The 22,533-nt window shown below is 35.9% G+C and overlaps 1 protein-coding gene across 1 annotated transcript; it reads right to left on the bottom strand.

Annotated features, from left to right (window-relative positions):
* Window positions 1–175: 175 nt before the first annotated feature.
* LOC131035011 (uncharacterized) lies at window positions 176–20,406 on the bottom strand. Its single transcript, XM_057966646.2, has 2 exons — window positions 19,778–20,406; window positions 176–881 (listed from the first exon to the last, which is right to left on the bottom strand). The coding sequence occupies exons 1-2, from the start codon at window positions 20,061–20,063 to the stop codon at window positions 514–516; spliced, it is 654 nt and encodes a 217-aa protein (XP_057822629.1). The 5' UTR covers window positions 20,064–20,406; the 3' UTR covers window positions 176–513.
* Between the last annotated feature and the right edge of the window lie 2,127 nt (window positions 20,407–22,533).

Below are 22,533 nucleotides of genomic sequence, written 5' to 3'. Positions count from 1 at the left end.
AGACGAGATTCTTAAATACAAAGTAGAAAGAGATGGTAATTTGCATTCATATAAATTGCTAACCAGATGGACGGGCCCCATCAAAAGAGTGTTTGGATGCTAAAATTTTAGCATATGACATTGAAATTGGATAAGTAGATTAAGATAACTAAGAAAAATAATTTTATCATTTGAATGAAGATGCCAAAGCCAGTTAAAATTTTAATTATAGACATCTAAACCACATGTATCCTCACATTAACTCAAAAGGCATTTAATAATACATTTCCTTGAATGTTATATTTTTTCTTTTGCATTTGTTATGAAAATCAAGTGGCAAAGGAACCAGCCAATCCTTCAAAGAAACTCACGAAATTTAAAAACAGCTAGCCTAACTATTTTCTGCCTGCATATTTTTTTAGTATTGCTATTCTTTGAATGCTTCACAATTCACAAAACATCATCCAGCTCCACATCAAGAACAACCTTCACCAATATTTGCAATTTGAAGCAACATATGCCTTTTATTCATTCTCATTTATATGCTTCTAACTGGAGCTGAATGATTTGATTGTCCTCCAGTAAACGATCATACTCAAGGAGGAAATCCTCAGCTTGTTTCCGGAGAGCTTTAACAGTGGCCTCAGCATCTTGTGCTTCTTTTTCCTTCTCCTCTGACTTCTGTGTCAACTTCTGCAATTTCTGCTTTAATTCAGAGATCTCATCCTTCAAAAGCTTCACCTCAGAACTTCTGTCCACTTTCTGTTCTTTAAGACGCATATATTCTTCTTGGAAACTTCTAGCTTGCTTTTTAAACGAGTCTACATTTGTCCTAAGCCCTCCTGATTTCTGAAGATGGTGATGCAGACGATCAATGGTTAATGCAAGAAACAGCAAAAATCCTGTAAATAACATTCAAAAAAACCTGCATCAAAGTCATAAAATATCAGAGGTGCATGTGTCATCTGCATGTGCAGTTTGAGTTCTTAAATTTGCAACTCTGGCGACTTACTAAAAAATAGAAGCAAGTGAAGACTGTCAAGTTTTTGCCACTGGGTGCTACTCCAATTAAGTTACATAATCCTGATTCAAAAGCATAACTGACCGAAATGAAACCCACGCCATATAAAGCTATCGTCCAGGAGAGCTCTTCAAGATACTTTGAGATTATGAGAAAATGTGACCAAAAGCTGCGTCAAGGGTAAAACAGTATTCTTGATTCCACTGAAAACAGGAATCTAAGTTCGTTATGGATGCATCCCCTTGGGTTGGGGAATATGATTCCCTCCGTCAATACGACACAAGAGGATAGGTTGGTTAGATCTCAAAGGTCCCACTTTAACAGGTTACAGCCAAACCCGTAACTAGCTGTCTATTAATTTTCACATCAAGATGACCCATATTGCCAACATTGCATTAATGACCAAACCAAAAAAATGTTATCACGTCTCATATACCTAGAAGCTTCTGCTATCTCTAATGGACTATCTCCCACATAAATACTCTTCAAAACAACAAAAAATAAAAACAATGACACCGTTGAATGATCTATAAAAATGTCAATCTAGAGGATGACTCAGAGGTATGCAGATGCAGTTAATTCTGTTTGAAGTGACAAGAGATAGTTAAAATAGAATATTGATATTTATGGTGATGTTGATGGTAGCACAATTGAGATCCAAGTATTATTTGATTGTTGAGAGACGACAGATTAAGATCAAGCTAACTCAGCCTAGCTAGTAATGTTTTTTTCCGATATCACTGTATAAAAGTGTGTTTCTTTGAGTTTCTAGGTTGGGAGCACAGAGAGACGACGCAATGCATTTTCTGAAAGGTTGGGTTGGGTGAAGCAAATTATGCACAGAAATAATAAAAGAAAATATTTTATAGCTTTTCCATTGTATAATTAAACTGTTATGCATCATTTAAGATCACAAAGAGCTAAAATCCAAATAACAGTAACATTTTTGGCATTGAAATTGAACAATGAACGATTAATGTTTAAAACTGAAAATTGAAATCCAAAACTGAGTGGAATGCTGAAACCTATATGTGACGTTGTAAATATGAATATCTGATTGTTATATTATTAAAGATTATGAAAATATCTGTTTGAAAATGTCCTCTCTCTTTTTCACAACTGTTGAGATGGGGAAATCAGGAAATCCCTGACACAAGGGTGTCAAGACTTCCCAAATTGTCCTTCCACTTAAACAAGACTCAAACATCTCAGAATCATTAACAGGACGTGAGGGAAAAAACAGATAAAGGGATCCTGGAGACATGCTAACATTCTAAAGAGCTAAATCCAAATAACAGTAACACCTTTGATCAACGAAATTGAATAATGATTGATCAATGTTCAAAACAGAAATTGAAATCCAAAATTGAGTGGAATGTGGACACCTATATGTGCAGTGTAAACATGAATATCTGATTGTTATATTATTAATGATCAATGAAAATCTCTGTTTGAAAACGTCCTCTCTTTTTGTCACATAACTGTTTTCTTCTCCAACTGTTGATATGGGGAAGTCAGGACATCCCTGGCAGATCAATGAAGATTAAGACTTCCCAAATTGTCCTTCCACTTAAACAAGAAACATTTCAGAATCGTCCCCAGGATGTGAGGGAAAAAATAGGTAAAAGGGAAAAGGGATGCTCGAGACATGCTCCTTTCACAAACCCACATCCCCAAAAATGTCTACTCTTGCATAGTTTAATTTTCATTTCATTTTACCTATTGCTATTATTAAGAAAATATTTATTTTAAGACCTATCTACTAAGTTACCGGTTCGGGTTCGGGATCGGGTTTGGAGACGCGAACCTGGTTGGTGGGTTCGGGGAAAAAAAAATTTGCCTTTTGGGTTCGTGGTTGGGTTCGTCCATATATATATATATATATATATATATATATATATTATATGCAAAAATTTAAAGAAATATACAAAATTACAAATCTAAATACATTTGATTGTATGATACTTCATCGTTGATCAATGCCAAATGCCATTTCAATTGATAGTTCAGAATTTCAATAATATCATATTATGTAATATACTCATATGCCTTATAATATATATCTATGTTTCATAGATTCATATATGTCCAGGTTCACAATTCGAATGAAAAATCATTACAATTACAAAATTGACAATCAAAAATAATAATTGTCTTCTATCTTCAAAGTTCAATGTTCATCAATCATCAAAAGGATCTAGATCAATATCATCATCATTTGCTCCAAGTTCAAATTCAAAATCATTTGAACCCAAAAAAGTGCCACTCCCACTAGCTCCATCAGCTGTAGGTATCTCGTCATCATCATTTAAAGTGACTCTAACTAGATCATCAACAGTTGCATCCGAAAAAGAAGGCAAAAAAAATTAGTTTTTCAATCTAAAAAAGTCACTTTTTAGTGACTTGACCCGCCTAGCCCGTGGGTTTGCTCGGGTCTACGCCTGGGTTCGCCTGGGTCACAGGGTTCACCATTTTCCCTGTGGGTTCTCCCTGGGTTCGCCGGAGAACCCACAGGGAAAATGTTGAACCCTGTGAGAACCCAACGCAGACCCGGACCCGCGTGGACCCAGATCGCATTTGGGCCCCAAAACCCACGAACCCGGCATCTTAGCCTATCTAGGATAAATGTACATGTTCTATGGCCTACTGATTGCATTAGATATATATTTGTCATTTGCATAGCATTGTCAATGACATCATGTACTATATATCTTTTTGTCATCGTCTACAAATAGTTGTTTTTTGTGCCAACATAAAACTCAATGAGTTTCTCCCTGATATTGTGACCAACCATATTTAAATGGTCCAGGCACCAAAGTGGCATCTACAACTGAACCATGAACCAGCCCTCCTGAGCAGTATGTAAAAGTGGTATTGATAATTATAATGTGTTTAGAACTCAAGCTTGTGCAGCTCAGGATTAACTTAAATCCCAAAGTTACTGAATCAGAATCAGATACTGGCATGAATACATAGGTACAATATGCAGGTACAGCAAAAAAAAATTGGGCTAGGTATGTTTTGGGTACATGTACACAAAAAAAAAGTATAAAAATCACAAATATACACATATTTGCAGCTTAAAAACAGGAATTAAGTCCAGCATACCACTTATTGTGTATATGCAACACAAAATTACCACAAATATTACAAATTTGAAATACAATAATACCAATTCCACATCAATTTGTCAAACTTGAATGTCATAATTGTCATAATAGATATTCATTGTTCAACATAAAAATTATACAATTAGTAATCAGCATCATATGGGTCTTCATTAAGACCAACGTCATCATTGTCATCATTAACATTAAATGATGTGGGTAAATTAGAAGAAAATCATAACCTAAAGTGTGATTCCATTATACAAAACCTTTGTAAAGATGTGGCTTAAGTAAATTTACCATTTGCACACATCTACTTTGACATCACCCATTTTCAAAGATTGTCTTACAAACGTGATGGAACAATGTTCCTTTAATCTTATCACATGATCTTATGTTGGCTCTTCCCGTTACTTTTCCTTTGAGGATGTCCATCCCACCAAAACTCTAGTCTGAATTTACTGTTTAGAACACAATACTTACAACAATAGTGTGTGATAGTAAGTATGAAAGCATTCTCTAGAATCTCACATAATCAAAAGATGCCCAAAAAAAAAAAATCATACCTGCCACATCTCATAATAGTGTGAAAACAATTGCCATTCTAAATCTCTTCTTGTCCAAGATTTGTTTTGGTGCTTCCTCCATTAATCACAAAATGGACAGACAAATACACAATTAATTACATGATGCATCGGAGGATTTCATAACAGTTTTCCACAACTAACTATCTGGTGCATACGAGTATTTTCTATCATGACTGACATTTGTAATGCCATGATACATTGAAATTTGAAAACATTAAATGACTGTAGTTCAGGGTTTCAGGCAAATGAAGATATTTTTGCCCACTAGGATCACTATGAAAAACCTTATCTAACCTGGAATTGCCAAGGTGTGTGTTGATGACTCTAAGCAAATCTGACCATAAAAGAAATACCCTGCCCAATTCCACAGGCATTTTGTACCCAATGTCAATTCCAAAATAAATCATACCTGGGTAAGCATGGTTTTTCTGCCAATTCGGTAAAATAGCTTTAGTGTTTTTTTTTCTCAAAACGCTGCAATTATTAAAAGAATAAGTATCTTGCACTGTAAAAAAAATTGCAAAATGTTTGGCATGGAACTTGGAAAAGAACATCAGACTAAAGCAGTGTCCTGCAGCAATAGTGAACAATAAGTGAGCAAGGAAACATTGCACAGTGCAATTGTTTTATCCAATTATTTGAAACAAAGTTCAGGAGAACTCAAATGATTATGCCAAAGGCCGGCTGTTGATGATGTTGCTTCAACATCAAATAGCATTAAGTCCAAAATGCTCCCTTATCCAAAGACAGCCTACCATGTCAATAGAAAGCTCTTAAGCATGTTGCTTTGACATCAAACAACGTTAAAATCCAAAATGAACCCTTACACAAAGCACAACCTCCTGGGGACCAAGATAAAATGCCCAGCCTAATCTTGATTGAAGATTAAATATATTCCAATGTATTTATCAAAAAGTTGCACAATTAGTTAGTTTATGCTAAAGCTTAATATACAACTTGTGTTTGACTCCAAATATTACGCCTGTTGAATAAGCAAATATTGGTACCTTGTGCTCTAAGTGAATCAGCTTAAAGTAGCGAATTAATACAGAATGGAGACTATTCTTTGAAGGGCTAACTACAGCCATATGAAAATATTGCAGCATATATGATATACTTCAAATGCATATGAACAACAGATGAACTAAACCACAGGTGCAAAGAATATAATCCAGGCTCATAAACTAATTGACCAACACCAAACAATGATAACCGGAGGAACCAAAGAAAATAGTGGTTAACCAAAGCTGAAAAATCATGAAAACAGTGGCATTGATTGAAGGCTATGATAAACCCTCTTATGAAGAGCTATGAAAATCCATTCAAACTATGATTTGAGTCAAAGAGGTGTGCAGCACATTGAGAATGGCAGAGTTCTCCAGAGATCTAGCAAAAACTGTACTGAGTAAAAAACTCTTTGAACCACCATCGATAACATTGACCTTATTTTAAAGATGAAAGTCACAAATGTAAGAAGACAACACAAACCAAAGAGCTATGTCATAGGGGAAAATGCAAGGAGTGAGGTTGAATACATATAAATAAAGCTCTTGAGCCAATAAAAAATGAGAACAGGGAATGACAGATTATAAAAATTCTTGTGTAATGTCTATGGAGATCAACATAGAACATTGAAAAGCCAAGTAAATATATGGACATAAATCCATATTTTAAAATGTAGAATCTTCTCTCCTGTATGCAAAATGCATGGAATCTAAATACTATAAATAATCCCTACCTGTCAATTGTCCAGCAGAGGACTTACAGTTAACCTTGATATTTGGCTAACATCTTGTGGATGTTGCCTATCTGTATGCTTTCTGTTACATAGAACACTTTCAATGACAGTAAACACATAAGACATAAAAGCAAATATCTTTCTCAAGAATATCTTGGCAAACCAAAAGCTAAAGATATTGTCAATTTCATGGAATATTATCAATAAAAAGCTAGAAAAATATGGGGAACCCAAAAAATTCAGAATATTCAAAAAAAAAAAATAATACAATACAAGGGTCTTCATCCTCCCAATCTGATGTAAAGCCAGTACAAAGGGATCTGTTGATGTTTACTTAATCCTCATGCTATGGTTCAATGTTGTGAATTGGTAAATAGGAGAAATAGCAAGGCAACATGTTTCTGATGAAGACAAAATACACCACCATCTCCATATCCTAAACCATTGCTTACAACAGAGACCTGATTTGTATAGAGCTCAGAATGTTCTATAGTAACATCATAACACCTTTCCCAAGAGATACGCAGGTGTACTGATATTGCTCACACATTCTTGCATCCACTGACAACATCAGAATCTGCACTTCAAAAGTTTAACGGAGTCAAATGAACCATGGCCATATGTCCTTCCAAAAAGAAATATAATTTGCTTATGTTTATGCATCCATTCTGCTATTCGTATCTTGTGGATCTGTTACAAATGTTGATTATATTTCGTCCTTGCGCTAAGTATTTTATTGCAAATGGTGTCAAAGCATTAATTTGGGTAATATGAAGGTCTTCATTGATTTTTTTTCAATAAAAAAATAGCCTGTCTGTTAGATAGTCGTTCTTGTCATGCAAGGTTCTTTAAGGAGATCTTAGTCATTGGAAATAGAATTTTGAAAGATTTCAAAATGTAGTTGTCATAAGGATTTGAAGCAATATCAAGGGAGATATGACCTTGTAAAGTTGACCTGCAAATCTGATTTCTAGTTAATTTTCTTAGCACAAAATTAAGGCTAAAAAAGCAGTCAACTTCAAAGGCTTCAGTCTCCTCGCACAGTATTCTAATTGAGGTGATCTTGTATCATTGGGTGATCTGAAAATTGGGTCTTGAAGTCAACTAGACCATTAAGGTCATGGTATTCTAACTTGTTCAAGTGTCCACAAGAAGCTAAAAGGAGGAATTTGTCACCATATCCACAAAAAATAGTTGCGATAATGGCTGATAATTGTCAGGGATGTAATTGGACATCTCTGGGTAGTCATAAATCAAAGTGGCAATCCCCAAAATGACCAGAAAAATCTACTTTAGCTAGTTCGTCACTTGTAGAAAGTGGCTAACATGCTGATCACCAAAGCAAACACATAGCAGTAGGAACCAGAAAACACATCCTGACAAAGGCAGCATCTAGTATTTGAAGAATTCAAGTATTTGATCTTCCATTTGATTGATTGGTTTTACTTTTCCATATTGGCATGTTTTGGGAAGCTGTAGGACGATTTTATGTTGTTTCACCATGTTTGGGAAGTTGTTGGCTCTCATTGTAATGGTGGTTGTAGTCCATATTTGACTCATTCAGATTCATAGCAGATTAGTTCACATTGAGAGAGTGTGCAGGTGAAATAGAAGCTCCAAGATTGTAACGTGAGCTTGTTGATATGATGTTGGCACTATAAATTTTTATAAATAACCTTTTAATAGTTTTCTGCCTTAAGCTGGGTTTTCTCCGGGGTAACAGGGTGAATCCAGTTTGTGTGTTTTCACTGTTAATTCCATATATCTGTGTCTTAACATCACTCTGTATGTTATTCATTTGCACAGGTCATTGTGTGTGTAACCTCCATGTATGAGTGGTTAATAGTGTGCATTTTATGGGTTTGTTGGAGTTCTTTGAATAAAGCATGTGTTTATGGATAACTAGAAAAAGTTTTTCAAGATTTTTTCCAAAAAGTGGTCATAATCCACAAATGGCTGCTAAACTTATTTTCTGAAATTCTCTACAGTATGGTAGGTCCTTCAACTCAATGGAAGCCCAAATTTGCCAACCCTAGTCAAGAACCCTTGAATGAAAACATGAAATCGGAAGGAGCTAATTGTGTGCAATGGATTGTGATTTCAAATGGAGTGGAATTAGCAATAAAACGACTCGAAATCACAAAACAAAACAACACTCAAGATTAAGCTGAAAAGAGATCAAAATATAGTAGAATTCATTGCAAACCAGGTATGATGATCTCCTTGTCATGTAAGTTTTCCCTATGCGATTTGTGCTCACAGGATTTTGACAACATAACCGTGCTCAAAGGATTTTTGGATGCATAAGAGTTATGAAAAATGGCCAAGTGTTTTGCTAGTATGAATGAGAGAGCAAAAGAATGATGGGCTAGGATGCAAAGATAAGGATCAATGGTGGAGGATGATTGGGTCCTCTCAAACCATGAGATGTTGCCACGTGGCAACATGAGAGAGCTTGAGAGGGAGATTGTACCCTTGGAGTGTAAGGAAGAGGCATTTCTTGTTCTCACACTACAAAGGTATGAGAATGAGAGGAATGAAGGAATTTTAAATTCCTTTGATGTGACCTTTTGGAAGAGGGCCCATGTGGGCTTTCTCCCAAAAGGAGAAAGCATTTGAAGTTGAGTGGACTTCAAGGGTGGCCATTTATGGCAAGGAGTTCACCCCTTCCTAATCCATGGATTAGGGAATGTGCAAATGATTAGGGGAGAATTAGGTAGGGATTAGGTGATGATTAGAGGGAATGTGAGAAAAGTTGGAGGATTTGACATTTACAGAGAGAAAAGAGGAATAAAATTATTTAATTTAATTATTTTTGGAGGAAAGAGGAGGTGAGAGAGATTTGAGAAATTTAATTAAATAAATGGGGTACTTATTTAATTAAATAGATGGAAGGCAAAGGTAAGGCAGATTAATTAAATTAATTGTCTTGGGGGGAATGGCCTAGGATAGATGAAAAAAGCAAATAAAATTGACCAAATGATAGTGGTTGATTTTAGGTGTATACACTAATAACTGAGGAAGCACGATATAAGGAAACAACTATACGCAAAACTTGCACATTTAATTTTAATTTAAAGAAGATGGTCTGTTATAGTTACAAGACATCACACAAATCATGGAGAACCTTGCAAACACTAGTGCAGAAGTTATAGACAAAGGGCAATCACTCAAGGAATAGAAGGAATTCAGATTAAAGAACCATAGAGTTTTCACTAGATGCACAATATTCACATCAAAAATATCATCTGGACGAAATTCCTTTTGGAAGATGAAACGTTGCTCCCAAAAAATTTATGTGTGAATTTGACAGTTTGGATCCTCTCACATAGGCATCACAAATGGAGTAATTTTTTGACATAAACAAGATATCTCACTCTCAATGGACACATGTTATATCCATCTATTTGGCATCTCAACAATATAGATTGTTTAAATGGATTGAAGAACAAAACAGAGTTAGAAACTATTTTCAGAAAAAGTAGTCAGGAACTATGATAATCCCAATATGAACAATTGCTTCAGTCAACTTGCCAAGGATAGACAGAGGAAAATTTGCAAATTACATAAAATAGTTTCTGATTTTGAACCTGCAAGTAACAAATTTAAGAATCACTCATCTCACCTGTTTCTTATTACTTTTGATGAGTGTTTCTGATTTTGAACCTGCAAGTAACAAATTTAAGAATCACTTATCTCACCTATTTCTTATTACTTTTGATGAGTGTACAGCCTTGAACCCTTTCAACTTCTGTTCCTTCATGCTCCCCGTTTCCTCTTATTAAAAAAAGAAGAGCAAATTTCCCACTAGCATTGATTAAGAACTTCGCTTATGATGCCCCCACCATGGTTTACTTTAGCTTTGTTTGTGAATGCACTATGTCACTCCGTTTAACAACAAGCTCGTATTGATTAAGCCTCCTATACATTGCTTCCCTCAAATACAAGGGCTTCCAATTATAGCACAACACACATCAAGAGGAATGACATCAACCAACACCTCATACTTCTAATCAGCACCTATGCAAAGAAATAATTTATATTGCTTCTTGATTTGGTATATCCACTCCTTCCTTGAGCCAATTCAATGCAAGGTTCAGGATAATCCATGGTTTGAAACCCCAATTTGCCAACTAGCTTTTGAGAAATAAGGTTGTCTTCTGAACATGTATCAAACAACAAGTCATCCTTCTTGTCCTTAATCCGCATTTTCATATGGAAAATTTTGGTAAGCTCCTCTGCCTCTTTGGAATTGGAGCTCTCATCTACGACACGAAGGTAGTGCTTGTATCACCCTCCTTCCTCCATGAAGGTGCTAATGCAAGGTGTAGTTTCCAGCCCTTGTTATCTGAATGACCATCTTGTCACTATGTGAACAATGGAACTGACCTTCTCCTTACCTTTGCCCTTCTATAGGACTAAAGTCTAATTTATTAGCATTTTTCTTGAATTTACCTTTGTTCTTGTCCTTGTATTTCCCACCTCCTTGGTTTTGTCATTTATCTTTATGCTTTTGCTTGAACAAAGAATCTAGATCTAGATAGTGTTCTTGGGAACATGCTTCATCTTAGGGTTTATCCATTAGAATAGGTCTTTTGAGATGTCCCAACAACACTCCAATGTACTTCATCAAGACCTCTTTGTCCATGACATCTTTTTGCCTAATTAAACCAATATTTTCCAAAACTTGCTTGTGTAGTCTTGTACATATCCCTTGTCATTGCCAAAAATAGTGTGATTGCATAGCTCACTTCTTCTCATAGTATATAATATAAAATTGTTTCTTCAATTGCCCCTTAGAGTCTTCCAATTGAAACTCTATGGTAATTTGGAAATCTAAGGTACTTTTCTGCATTCCAAAGACACTGCATAACTTCGATACCAACTCAAGGCATGACCGGCTAGTTTGAGTCTAGCAAAGTAAATTTGTTGACAAAAGGTGAGTTTATAAAGACTGAAGTATAGAAACATTTTGGAGATCCACTGATCAGGTTTCTCACCACTTATCTCTCCATCATTGAGCTGCATGCCAATATTTGCTTTAGCCTTGGAGTTCCCACTACAAGATGACTCCCCATGCTCAAATTCAGCCTTCTCAATTCCCTTTCTTCCTCGTGAAACTTTGTCATTCCAAGTTTCTTAATGAAAACCAACATATGTTCGCCAACCTATCAATCTTCCCAACTAAACTTAAAATCCCAGCAGCATTGTCTTCCAATCATTTGAAACAAAGCTCTCCATCTTATTCCTCTCTTGCCATTGCTCTCCTAGCCCTTTTCCATTCCCTTGTGCCAATATTAGGTTCGTAGGGAGTTAGATTTCCACTTCCACTAGACCTAGTGGATGGCTTACCACATCCACTACTTCAATTTGAAGATCTAACATAACTATGATACCACTTTATCTATAACACATAGAGGCTATGCCTCTGATGATCATCAACAATAGATTCTTGTGCCAACGAATGCAAAAAATCAAGACTTCTATCTAACACCCAAAAGGGGACAAAAAGTACACACACTCATAACATGGAAATGGAACAAAGCACACACACAAGATTGACCAAAAAGTTACCAAGCTTTTCCTAGAGAATACCCTAAATGGGTGAAACACTCCAACAAGAACATGACATAGGCATCTCATTCACTATCTCAAGCACCACTTACAAGGGTTATAATGCCCCTTGCACTAATTGGAGCTTTGACAACATCTAAACTCTTTCACCTATTCTTCAATTCATACAACTATGAAATCTTGACTCTTCCCACTTGCATATGCAAATTGAACATCAAACAAAGGCTTTCCAACTAGGCCAACCCTATAGAATCTGTGTTTTAAACAAATACGGTGTTCCTACATTCCTCTATATTGCCAAAATGGAGAAAAGTACATGAAATGAATTGATTCATCTAAAAAAACTTTTGAATTCCACTCACTGTTCATCTTAGATTATTTCTACTACTTCCATCAATCAAAAAATTGCCACAACATTTGCATGCTTGTGTCAACAATTGACATGTTTGTTGTTACGCACAAGTGGAAAATTTGTCATCTACCTTTTACACTTAATGCTGATGTATGTGACTTAAACAGAAGATCATCAAGATGTTTTGGATGTTCTCAAGATGTTTCAGACCATCCCTACTACCCTCCAATCAATTTGAAAAATCGAGTCTTGTTCCCAAACAAATCATTGGTCATTTCTCCATTTAATCAAGAAACAACTAGTCTAGAGTTCCTTCACAAGAAAAGAGTTAGTTTCTATCAGTTTTGGAGCATCAAAAACTTGTATGCAGGGTAATTGAAGATCTAGGATATGCATGGCTGTTGAAGACCTAGGATGATTTGAATCAATTTAGAAAAAGACAGGTTTGCATGCAAAATTCAAAACCAGAGTTTTTCTACAATTTTTATGTGTTTGTCACTTCTCACAAGAAGTAAACATGTGTTTGCCCTCTGACAAAACTAGCAAACATGTGTCCAGCACCAAGCAAAACTAGGGCACGCTATACTAGAATTGACACTCATTTCTAGGTGCTCGACTCTTGGAATTTAAAGGGTTTGGTTTGTTCATTTCACCTTCCAAACATTGGTTTGCATGTCCACACTCTTGGGGGATGTGTAGGAGGTTATGAAAACCAAAGGTAAGCACTACACATGGGTTGGTGTAATGTCCTTCAATTGGGAAGGCCCTAAATTTGCCCTATTTCTCAATTTCCAAATAAACAAGTGGGATTAGGGAATACCTTTTCACTTTGATTGAGACACTGCAAACAAGTTAGGGATTATTCATAATCATAATTCATAAAATGGATCTCTTTCATTAGAAAGCAGAAAATATATATTAGATATATAGATAAAATCACAAGATTACTCAAACCAATTTTGAGAAGGCTCAACCATAGAAGAGATGACTCGATAGGGTGCCCTAGAGAAATTCTACCCTAGGCCCAAGGGCGGACCTTATCCCTCCCTTGGCATCATGTGGCCCATGCCATCCATATGAGGTGGAGTACCTAGTGAGGTGTCCTATAACCGTTCCCCTCAATCTTGCCACTTCTATCCTACTTTCATGATTGAACATTCTTAATGCGCTCATTTACCATGGTAGATAGCATGAGGAGCATTCACAATAGGGTGCCCTGGATTTCCATCCTTTCTAAGCACAAAGGCAGTACCCTTTGTACCCCTTTGGCCCCATGGGACTCCCCGGCTATATACCATGATGTGGCATACCTAGAAGATGACCCCAACACTATTCCCCTACTTGTAATCCTCTTCCTCTATCATGGCTGAAAAACACTCAGAACATATGAAGATATATATTTTACATGAAATAAATTAACTACAGAGTATCACTAATCAGATTTATATTATTATGACAAATATGAGCAATCATAGCAGTATATGGTTAATCATGAACATGCAGACATAGAGATATAAGTAATGTTACAGCACTTACTATGTTTGCACAGAAAATTCATACCAAAATGCAGACGGACTGCCTGAGTATTAATATCTTAAGGAATGCTAGATCTGAGTCCTTCGATGTCTTCTCTTGGGTGTTAGAATGGTTTCTTATACACCGTCTTCCATGCTGGAGGATCATGACCTTTCCCTGCAGTTATGCCATTTGTGAAGAGGCACCTTTCTATCTTAACTGCTGCCCTTTCATGATCCACGTTTAATCTTATTGAACCGATTCACTTAATACATGTGAATTAAATAATAATTTGTAAATGAGATAGTTGCACTTTTTAACATTAAGCAAACCCGACATGATTTAGGTGATTGCAAGCCCAATCTGTGTTGGTTCGATTCCGTGAAATTGTGATGTCTTACTGCGTAAGACAATTTCATTGCTTATGATTGGTTTGCTGATTAAGATTGTTAAATTCAGGGGCATGACAGTTGGAACTCATATTTACCTTTGTAAATGGTTTGCATAATTTTACCATGTTTAGAGCAAGGTTATGGAACAAAGAAGTTGATTGAAGGTTGTCCAAGCTCTTGTTGAATATCCAAAGTTCAAACCATACTTTATTGTACTTAGTTATGTTGAGGAGATTTGTAGTTCATATTCAGACCATACTTCATTGTACTCGGTTGTACCTAACTATTGCATAGTGGAGATGAGGGTCCTTGCCCCTCAAACTAGGTTTTTCCTTATTTAAGGTTTCTCCAAGTCACATCATGTGTTAAAATCATTGTCTACTTGTTAGTTGTATGTTTTTTGTACACTTATATTTTTTGTCTACTTGTAAGTAGAAGAGAATTGAATGGTTTTAAACCTGAAATTGGTACCCGAGGTAGAACAAAAAACAAGAGGATGGAACATGAAAGTAACTGGGATATGGATGAAGCTGAGGAAAAATTTTATCATTTTGGAAATCAGAAGCAGATGTTCCCTTTTAATTTATCATCATATAGGAAAAACGAACATGTTTTTCATGTATTGCTTGCAATTATGCAAAAATTGGGTATAGAAGAGAGCAATTATGGCTATGGAGAAAACTCAAATAATGGCAAGAATCCTCTGTTTAAAGCTGAGGCGAAAATTGAAATATAACCATTTGATGCTGAAGAGAATGTAGATAAGTTAGACCAATGGATTTCACAAATGGAAGTCTACTTCAACTTGCATAAGTTGAAGTCTCAGCAGTAGCTCCTTCATGCATTTGAAGTTATCAAACCATGCCTTGATATGGCATGAGGTATATGCTACTTCGAAGACTTGTTGAAAAAGCAATTTTTCCCTATATGCTACGAGGAAGAAAGTGCAATCCAATGGCACTTCTTCATCAAAAAAAAGGACAAAATGTCCAAGACTACTACACAAGTGAAATTTGGAAAAAGGTGATACAACTTGGTTGGGACATGATGGATAAAGATGTGCTTATGAAATTCATGGGTGGATTATTGGGGAGACTTCAAAGGGCTTTCTTGATAGCTAAACCTCAAAATCTTGGTGAGGCAAGTGTGGAAGTGCATTACTTGTGTTAGGAATCAGGATAAAGTGTTGTACACCTTGCATAAAATGATTTATTATAATGTTAAAATTAAATAATAATTTAGTCACGGTCTATCTAGGAGATGTGTTCAGCCACACTAGGTAATTATTCAGTCCGCTTGTAAAGTTGTATTGCAACATTGGCTTAGTTATTTTATGTGTGTAGGAAACATAGAATAATTAATCAATACTTAAGATATTTAATAATGTGCAAACTTAGCAGGCCAATATTAAATGTGGGGTCAATAGTTTTGTGTTCTCATGGTTTTATATTACCACTTGGTTGTACTTGTGTGAGCTTGAGTTTATAAAACCAAGCACATGTTTAGTGGTTAAGGTTGGCTAGGTGAGTGGGCTGTCATATTGTTAAGTCATTTTCAGGAGTGCATATGTGAAGCATGGCATGGGATGTGTGGATTTATAATTGGACACGTGGAGGATGCATTGGAAAGGCTAGATGTTTTTAGAAGCATTCATTGTAACTTTGTAAGTGCATGTATTGTTTATTTACTGAATAATAAATCGAGTATGGATGCTTTTGAAGGCTGGGTTTTTCCCTCTTGAGGGTTTTTCGAAGGTATATCTTGTGTTATCTTGTGGCTTGTCTATTTGATCTATGCATTTGGTTATTCTATAAGCTTGTATGCATGCTTTTCTATCACGGGGTTATGTTGGAAATGGATTAAATGAACTAGGGTTTGAATGCAAGATTTCCTAACAATTTGGAGTTGGATAAGACAAAATCTGGCTCATGCAAGAATAAACAGCAGACTAAGATTGGAAAAGTCACAAGGTTATGACTCCAATAAGGGTAAAAACAAGTGGACGGGCAAGGAAAATATAAATGCTCCTATGCAAAACAGCAATAAAGGAAAAGAAAAGAGATTTTGCAAACATTGTGAGAAGAAAGGTTATAATGAGAGGCTTGTTAGAAGTTGCACCTACAGCTACATCCCATCAAAAAGTTCAAGAAGAACAAGAACACTTCAAATAGACACAAGGTGAACAAGACTGAAAGTAGTTTGGACAAGGATGAACGAATTTCTTGTGTGACTGTCTGGAAAGGAGCAAATGTGATCAAAGATGATGCTCAATATTAGGACAAGATTACCAAATTGTTCCATATCAAAGTGAAGCTTAAACATAGAAAAGTGGATGCACTCTTTGATACTTGTTCTCAAGCGAACTTCATCTCACAAAGTTTGGTGCAAAAGCTTGGGTTGGAAATAAAAGACATCCACATTTTTTTCAGTACGGCATTAGTTTTTGTCAGCTAAATTTTTATCTATCTCTGTTGTACTAATCTTCTGCTGTTTTGATTTTCCGTTGTTCATCTGAGGACATATCAGTTGGTACCAGCACCTATTTTAAAATTCCTTGCCATCCAATTTTGGCCTCTCCCTCCTGATGTATTTTCAAATCTGACTCATCTCTGATTCAAGCCTTCTGTGCATCTACATTTTAAGGAAGGCAAGGGAAATCAGCTCCCTGTTTCTGTTCCAAGTTTGAGCATTTCTGTGTCAACTGCTCCAGCACCGCTACCTGAGATGCACCTCTTGCACATTCATCTCTTGCTTTGCCTCTGTAGTCCATCTTCTGTATCATAGCAAATCCATATGACAAATAACTTTCTATGCACCATGGATCTATATTCCAGAATTTTTTTCCCCTGCACCAGCTCATTGGCATGATCCAACCTGGTGTCACCTTCATAATATGGATCTGAACCTTACATATCACATTTCTCGCAACTTATGCTTCTAGCTAGTATTTACAATTATTCATATATTCCTTACAAGTCTTTAGCCAAGTTGAGTTTAGAATATTCCTCGCATCCTGTATAGAAAAATTAATTTAGAATACTTCCTTGTGTGTTGAAAAAATAAATTGAATTTATTAATTAGAGATATTTGTGTTTAGGGGAGTCATTCTAAAAGACTTTGGATGACAAGTATCACTAAGGTTCCTTTTGAAAACTGTTAGATAGGGATCTCTTTTAAGGGGTCTTCCTCTATATCACCCTTCTCATTGTTTTGCCACTTTTACTGCATACAAGTATTAAGGCAGAAAAGGGAAAACGGCTTTGGATTTGTCACTTTTTTTTTCTGTTTGGAAAAAAAAAAGATTGTCATTATTTTTTTGGCAGTCCCAAGAGTCCCTCAGGTATCACTCAAAACCTCAACTTGGTAAAACAGGAAAGACAAAAAACATAAATTTCAATGCCGACTTATATGGTAGATGATGAGCATGTTCAACAAGAAACAAAGCTCAAACCAATCAGCCAAACAGAGACAACACTACAACATCTCCACAATAAGCTCACTGAACCTATAATGTCACGGTCAAAAACACTTATGCAACTCAGATTTTTAACCTTCTACAATCGCATTATTTGGAACAATAATATCGGATTCTTAACATTTAAAACAGATATCAATAACTTAGATTTAATTCACTGTTCACACATTATTTTAATAAATGGCGTGCAGGTTCCAGACAGGATGGCTGCAAAGGTTTTTTATGTAGTGCCAGAAAATATAGAAACAATCATTTTGGTCATGGATACAAAGATGAACCCTGCTCCAAGAAAGGATAAGTTTAGTCCCTTTGTGGAATCAGTGTGCTGTGTCAGAGAACAAATGTCCCAGTGTCCTATAAAAGAAGATTAAACCATAGGAGAACACTATAATAGGTATAACTGGGGTAAAAATCCATCCATGGATATAACATATCACTCAAATAATAAAAGTGGGAATCCCGATCAGTCAGAACCTATAAAGTGCAACCTCTACAAGACATTCAACTTTTCTCAAGATGAAAGTAAGGCAGAATCATTCCAACGGACTTAATCATCTGAATCTTCCTCTGATATGACTAGCCTGACCCAGCTACGAAGCTCAGTCAGGATCCCCAAGGAAACTAGTCATTAAAATACTTTAAAACTGGAAATAATGCCCGCATCCAACACAGATTTTTACCACATCTTGAATTAAATCCAACCAGAACAAATTCAATTTAAATTAATACCATACGGCAATATCCAGTAAAGCTAAAATTAACCCATGGGACTGCTAGAAGAACATCATTAAGTATACCAAAGGAACTGCAAAGGCGCACTTCCCATGCAAAGCACAACATAAATACACAGCTTAAAACTAGAAAAACCGGAATTACATGAAAACATTGACTTAACAGGGCAGCAAACAATACGAATGTTCAAATCTTGAGGAAATGACCTGGCTGCTCTGGAGAAGCACTTGTAGCATTCAATAAAAAGTCATCAAGAGGGATGATCTGTTGACCTTATTAAGTTATTTCTGGAAAACGCATCTCCTGACCATACGTTCACCATAGATCCTAACACCAGTTTAACATACCATCTGGATATGCTAGACAATATGTATCTAACATTCTATACAAGTAATAAGCAAACACAACCCTTGAAGCTACAAGTTTAGATCTCACGTCACAAACAAGCTAAGTTAGTTAACAGTGAAAAAGTATAGAGCAATACACACCCATAAGTGAAGCCTTGAGCAGGTGGGTTTAATAATTAGAAGATTGTACTTCATATCACAAACAAGCTAAGATAGTTAAAACGAAGAAAACGTATAGAGTAATGTGCACCAGTAAGAGAATCCTCAAGCAGGTGGGTTTTGAAATTAACAATTTGGACTTCACGTCACAAACAAGCTAAATTGGTTAACAACAAAGAAAAAGTGTAGAGTAATACACATCCATGAGTGAAGCCTCGAGCAAGTGGGTTTAAACATTAAAACATTGGATTCAATATCACAAATAAGCTAAGCTAGTTAGGAGCGAAGAAAGCATAGAGCAATAGACACCCATGACTGAATCCTCAAGCACGTGGGTTTTAAAACTAAATTTTGGATTTCATATCAGATACAAGCCAAGCTAGTTGAAAACGACGAAAAATCAGAGTAATAAACGGTCCTCAGAAAGGTAGATTTTGAAATTAGAAGTTTGGACTTCAAAAACATCTAAGCTAGTTCGCGAAAAAGAATACACATCCACGAGTGAATCCTCGAGCAGGTAGGTTTTAAAATCAAAATTATGGACTTCATGTCATAAACAAGCTAAGCTAATTACGTAGGAAGAAAAAATACAGCAATACACACACATGATCGAATCCTGAAGCAGGTAGGTTTTGACATTAAAAGTTTGAGCATCGTGTCACAAACAAGATAAGCTAGATATGAAACACCCATGAGTGAATCCTCAAGCAGGTGGCTTTTGAAATTAAATGTTTACACTTCATATCGAAACAAACTAAAGCTAGTAGAGAAGGAAGTGAAGTTATGGAGCAATACACACCCATGAGAGAAGCCTCGAGCAAGTGGGTTTTCAAGAGGATCTGGTCCATGGGAGTCATGGTGCCTATCTTGGTGGTCCTCTTCTGAATATTGAGAATGCTGGTGATGCTGGACAACATGATGAGAGCAAGAGTACAGGCAAGAGTTTTAACCATTGCAGGACCCTTCCCTGTCTTGAGCTGACTTAGGGCATCCATGCTGAGCTTACTCAAAGGCCCCACTTTTATCATCAGCAGCAATGCCACTGCTGCCTCTCCGAACAACACAACAAATAGTAGCTGGATCATTTCTTTCCTCCTCCACAGACCACCTCTATTACAACAACTGTTTTCTTTTCCATATATCAACTCTCACCAGCTCAGAAGATATACATGGATTTAATATTATGAGATCCCCTGCAACTTACCCTCCAAGTGAGAAAGGAGAACCACCATAGGATGTGCGATCGTGTAAAGCGGCTGTGAAGTTGCCTTACGCGCTTGCCCTTTCCCTCCTCTAAGTGGGCGCCATCCCCTACAAATTTGCTAATGTGTCTGTCTGGAGCCCACGGTGGAGATATTGTCCGCGGTTCATGCTACTGTTTAGTGTTGCCAGCACACCTTAGATGAATGATACAGTGTAGGTATGCGCGTGCGTGCCTGCATAAGTGGGATGTTCACATAATAGCCTAGCCATAATGTTTTGGTTTTAATGACTTGGGCCTTCCATTCAGCGCACACATTGAGGTGTAAGAAAATAACATGTAATGAATGAATGCTCTTAATCATTTTTATAAGATTAAATAGATTATGGAATAGACAGCATCATGGATAAGTATAATTTTATTAAATAATGATAATAAAAAAAATGGATAAGCAAAAAGGTCGAAAATAAATAGGTAGTCAACATCACACCTACTTAATGTCCCTTTTATTTGTTAGATATAGTGTTGTTCAACCTACAACTTTACTTGTAACCATAAAGTGCTCTACTAATTGAAAAGTTATTTGTTATTTTAATCAAATTTGTTTTCAAACCTTAAGCAACAATGACAAAACAAACAAATAAAAAATTGAAATCGGTTCTCATTGTTACTCACCATCACATGAATATCATTTATTTGCTTTATCTACCACATGCAATTGCAACTCTTGCCCACAAACGTCACCCTTTGCCTTTCAATCGAAGAAGCATCACTTGTTGGTAAACTTGGTTGCAAAATATAATATATCGGGAAAATAGGGAAATAGTGATAGACAGTAATGAATATTCATTGACTAGGTGAATGGCACAAAAGGCTATCGTAAATAATAGTCAAAGTTAAGTAGTGCATATAATATAACCATGACGAGGTTAAGTGAGTATTAGGATGGATGTGGATACTACCAAGAACCAAGTTTATTGCTACTACTATTAGATTGTTGTGGTGAATTGGAGAAGAATAAAAGTGATGTGATAATTGATACATATTGTAATCTTATTAATCGTGGACCCTTTACATAAGGACTAAACTAGTTCTCCTACTTGTGCATCTAGACTTGATTATTATTATGAGTATGAAAACAAAATTTGTTATAGTAAAGCTTCCTCTTGTTCTCCAAGTAAATGTGCATCTACCCCACCTTGTAACTATAAAGGTAATAATTTAGGCATCCTATGTTATAACATTTCTTGGAAATAAATGCAAAAATAAAATAAAAAATAGTACACCACTTTGAGGGATGACCTCCAAATTTAAGATGATAATATATGAATTCAATAATAGATTCAATATGATGCTTTGGGAGAAACATTGCCACCTTTATTTATAAGCTTGGTTATGCAAGGGCATACCCCTTCATCCTGATTAAGAGTATTTAAGGTAATAATTGATGCTCTGCGAAAAGGGAAGGTTAGTCAATGATATCAAGACACAAACAAGAAGAAAAGGGAAACTGTTGGTGTCAGAAATCACAAACAAAATACTTTCCTACACAAGCATATCAAAAGAGATATCAAAAGCATGATAAAATATCTAACTAAGAAGGTAAATGTGATGAGACATCTCCAAATGCCTCCTAACATGCTCTTGGTTTCTTCTCCCTTGTTCCTCTCCTCTCCAAGTTCCAAAATAGTGTAGCTCTCAGCAACTTTTTGCACTATGGATGCTTATGGAGGTTTGAGATTGAAATATTGCTCTAAATGTAAATAAAGAAGCTAATACTAAGCTATTGATATTAAAATGATTTATTTTAACCAAAATGACAATATTATTAGTTGATTATAGCTTACATGCATACAAGTTTTCAGGATCTGGATTATGAAAAAATGGGCTCTATTTATAGGAAAAATGGAGCAAATGATGGTTGAAATTGAGTAATCTCAACAAGGGTCAGGATTGAATGATTTGAGATCCATGTGAGGGTTTTCAACCCAATCTCGGGATGACAAGTGTCAATGTGAGATAGGTTGAGAGGAGAGGGAATAAGCATTAAATGCTTGACATGACTTTGGGAGTTAAGGTTAAGGTTAGTTGAATGAATAAACTCTTTATTCAAATAATAAAGCTTTTATCCAATGGATAAATTCTTGTGCAAAGGCAAGAGGGATAAATATGGTCAAAGCAATAAGTGTTTGAGGAGACACATGAGTGCAAGTTGAAATAACTATAAATGGTTATGTAAGAGCCATTAATGGTCATGTAAGAGCCATTAGTGGTTTTGGAAGAATTTGGAGGTTAAATTGTTGAACACACAAAGTATTTAATGCTTTTCAAAGACTTTGGAGTCTTTGAGAAGT

This window comes from Cryptomeria japonica, chromosome 4 (genome assembly GCF_030272615.1).
Source record: "Cryptomeria japonica chromosome 4, Sugi_1.0, whole genome shotgun sequence".
NCBI lineage: Eukaryota > Viridiplantae > Streptophyta > Pinopsida > Cupressales > Cupressaceae > Cryptomeria > Cryptomeria japonica.
Note: the sequence above shows the minus strand (reverse complement) of the source record. Positions and strands in the feature narration are given on the sequence as shown.

Bases quoted from the DNA above. Each gene is read 5' to 3' on its own strand.
- LOC131035011 (XM_057966646.2), bottom strand. From the start codon at position 20,063: ATGATCCAGCTACTATTTGTTGTGTTGTTCGGAGAGGCAGCAGTGGCA. The intron at 882-19,777 runs GTGTGTATTGCT...TGTTATTTACAG, and splicing joins GCTCGAGGCTTCTCTCATGG to GATTTTTGCTGTTTCTTGCA.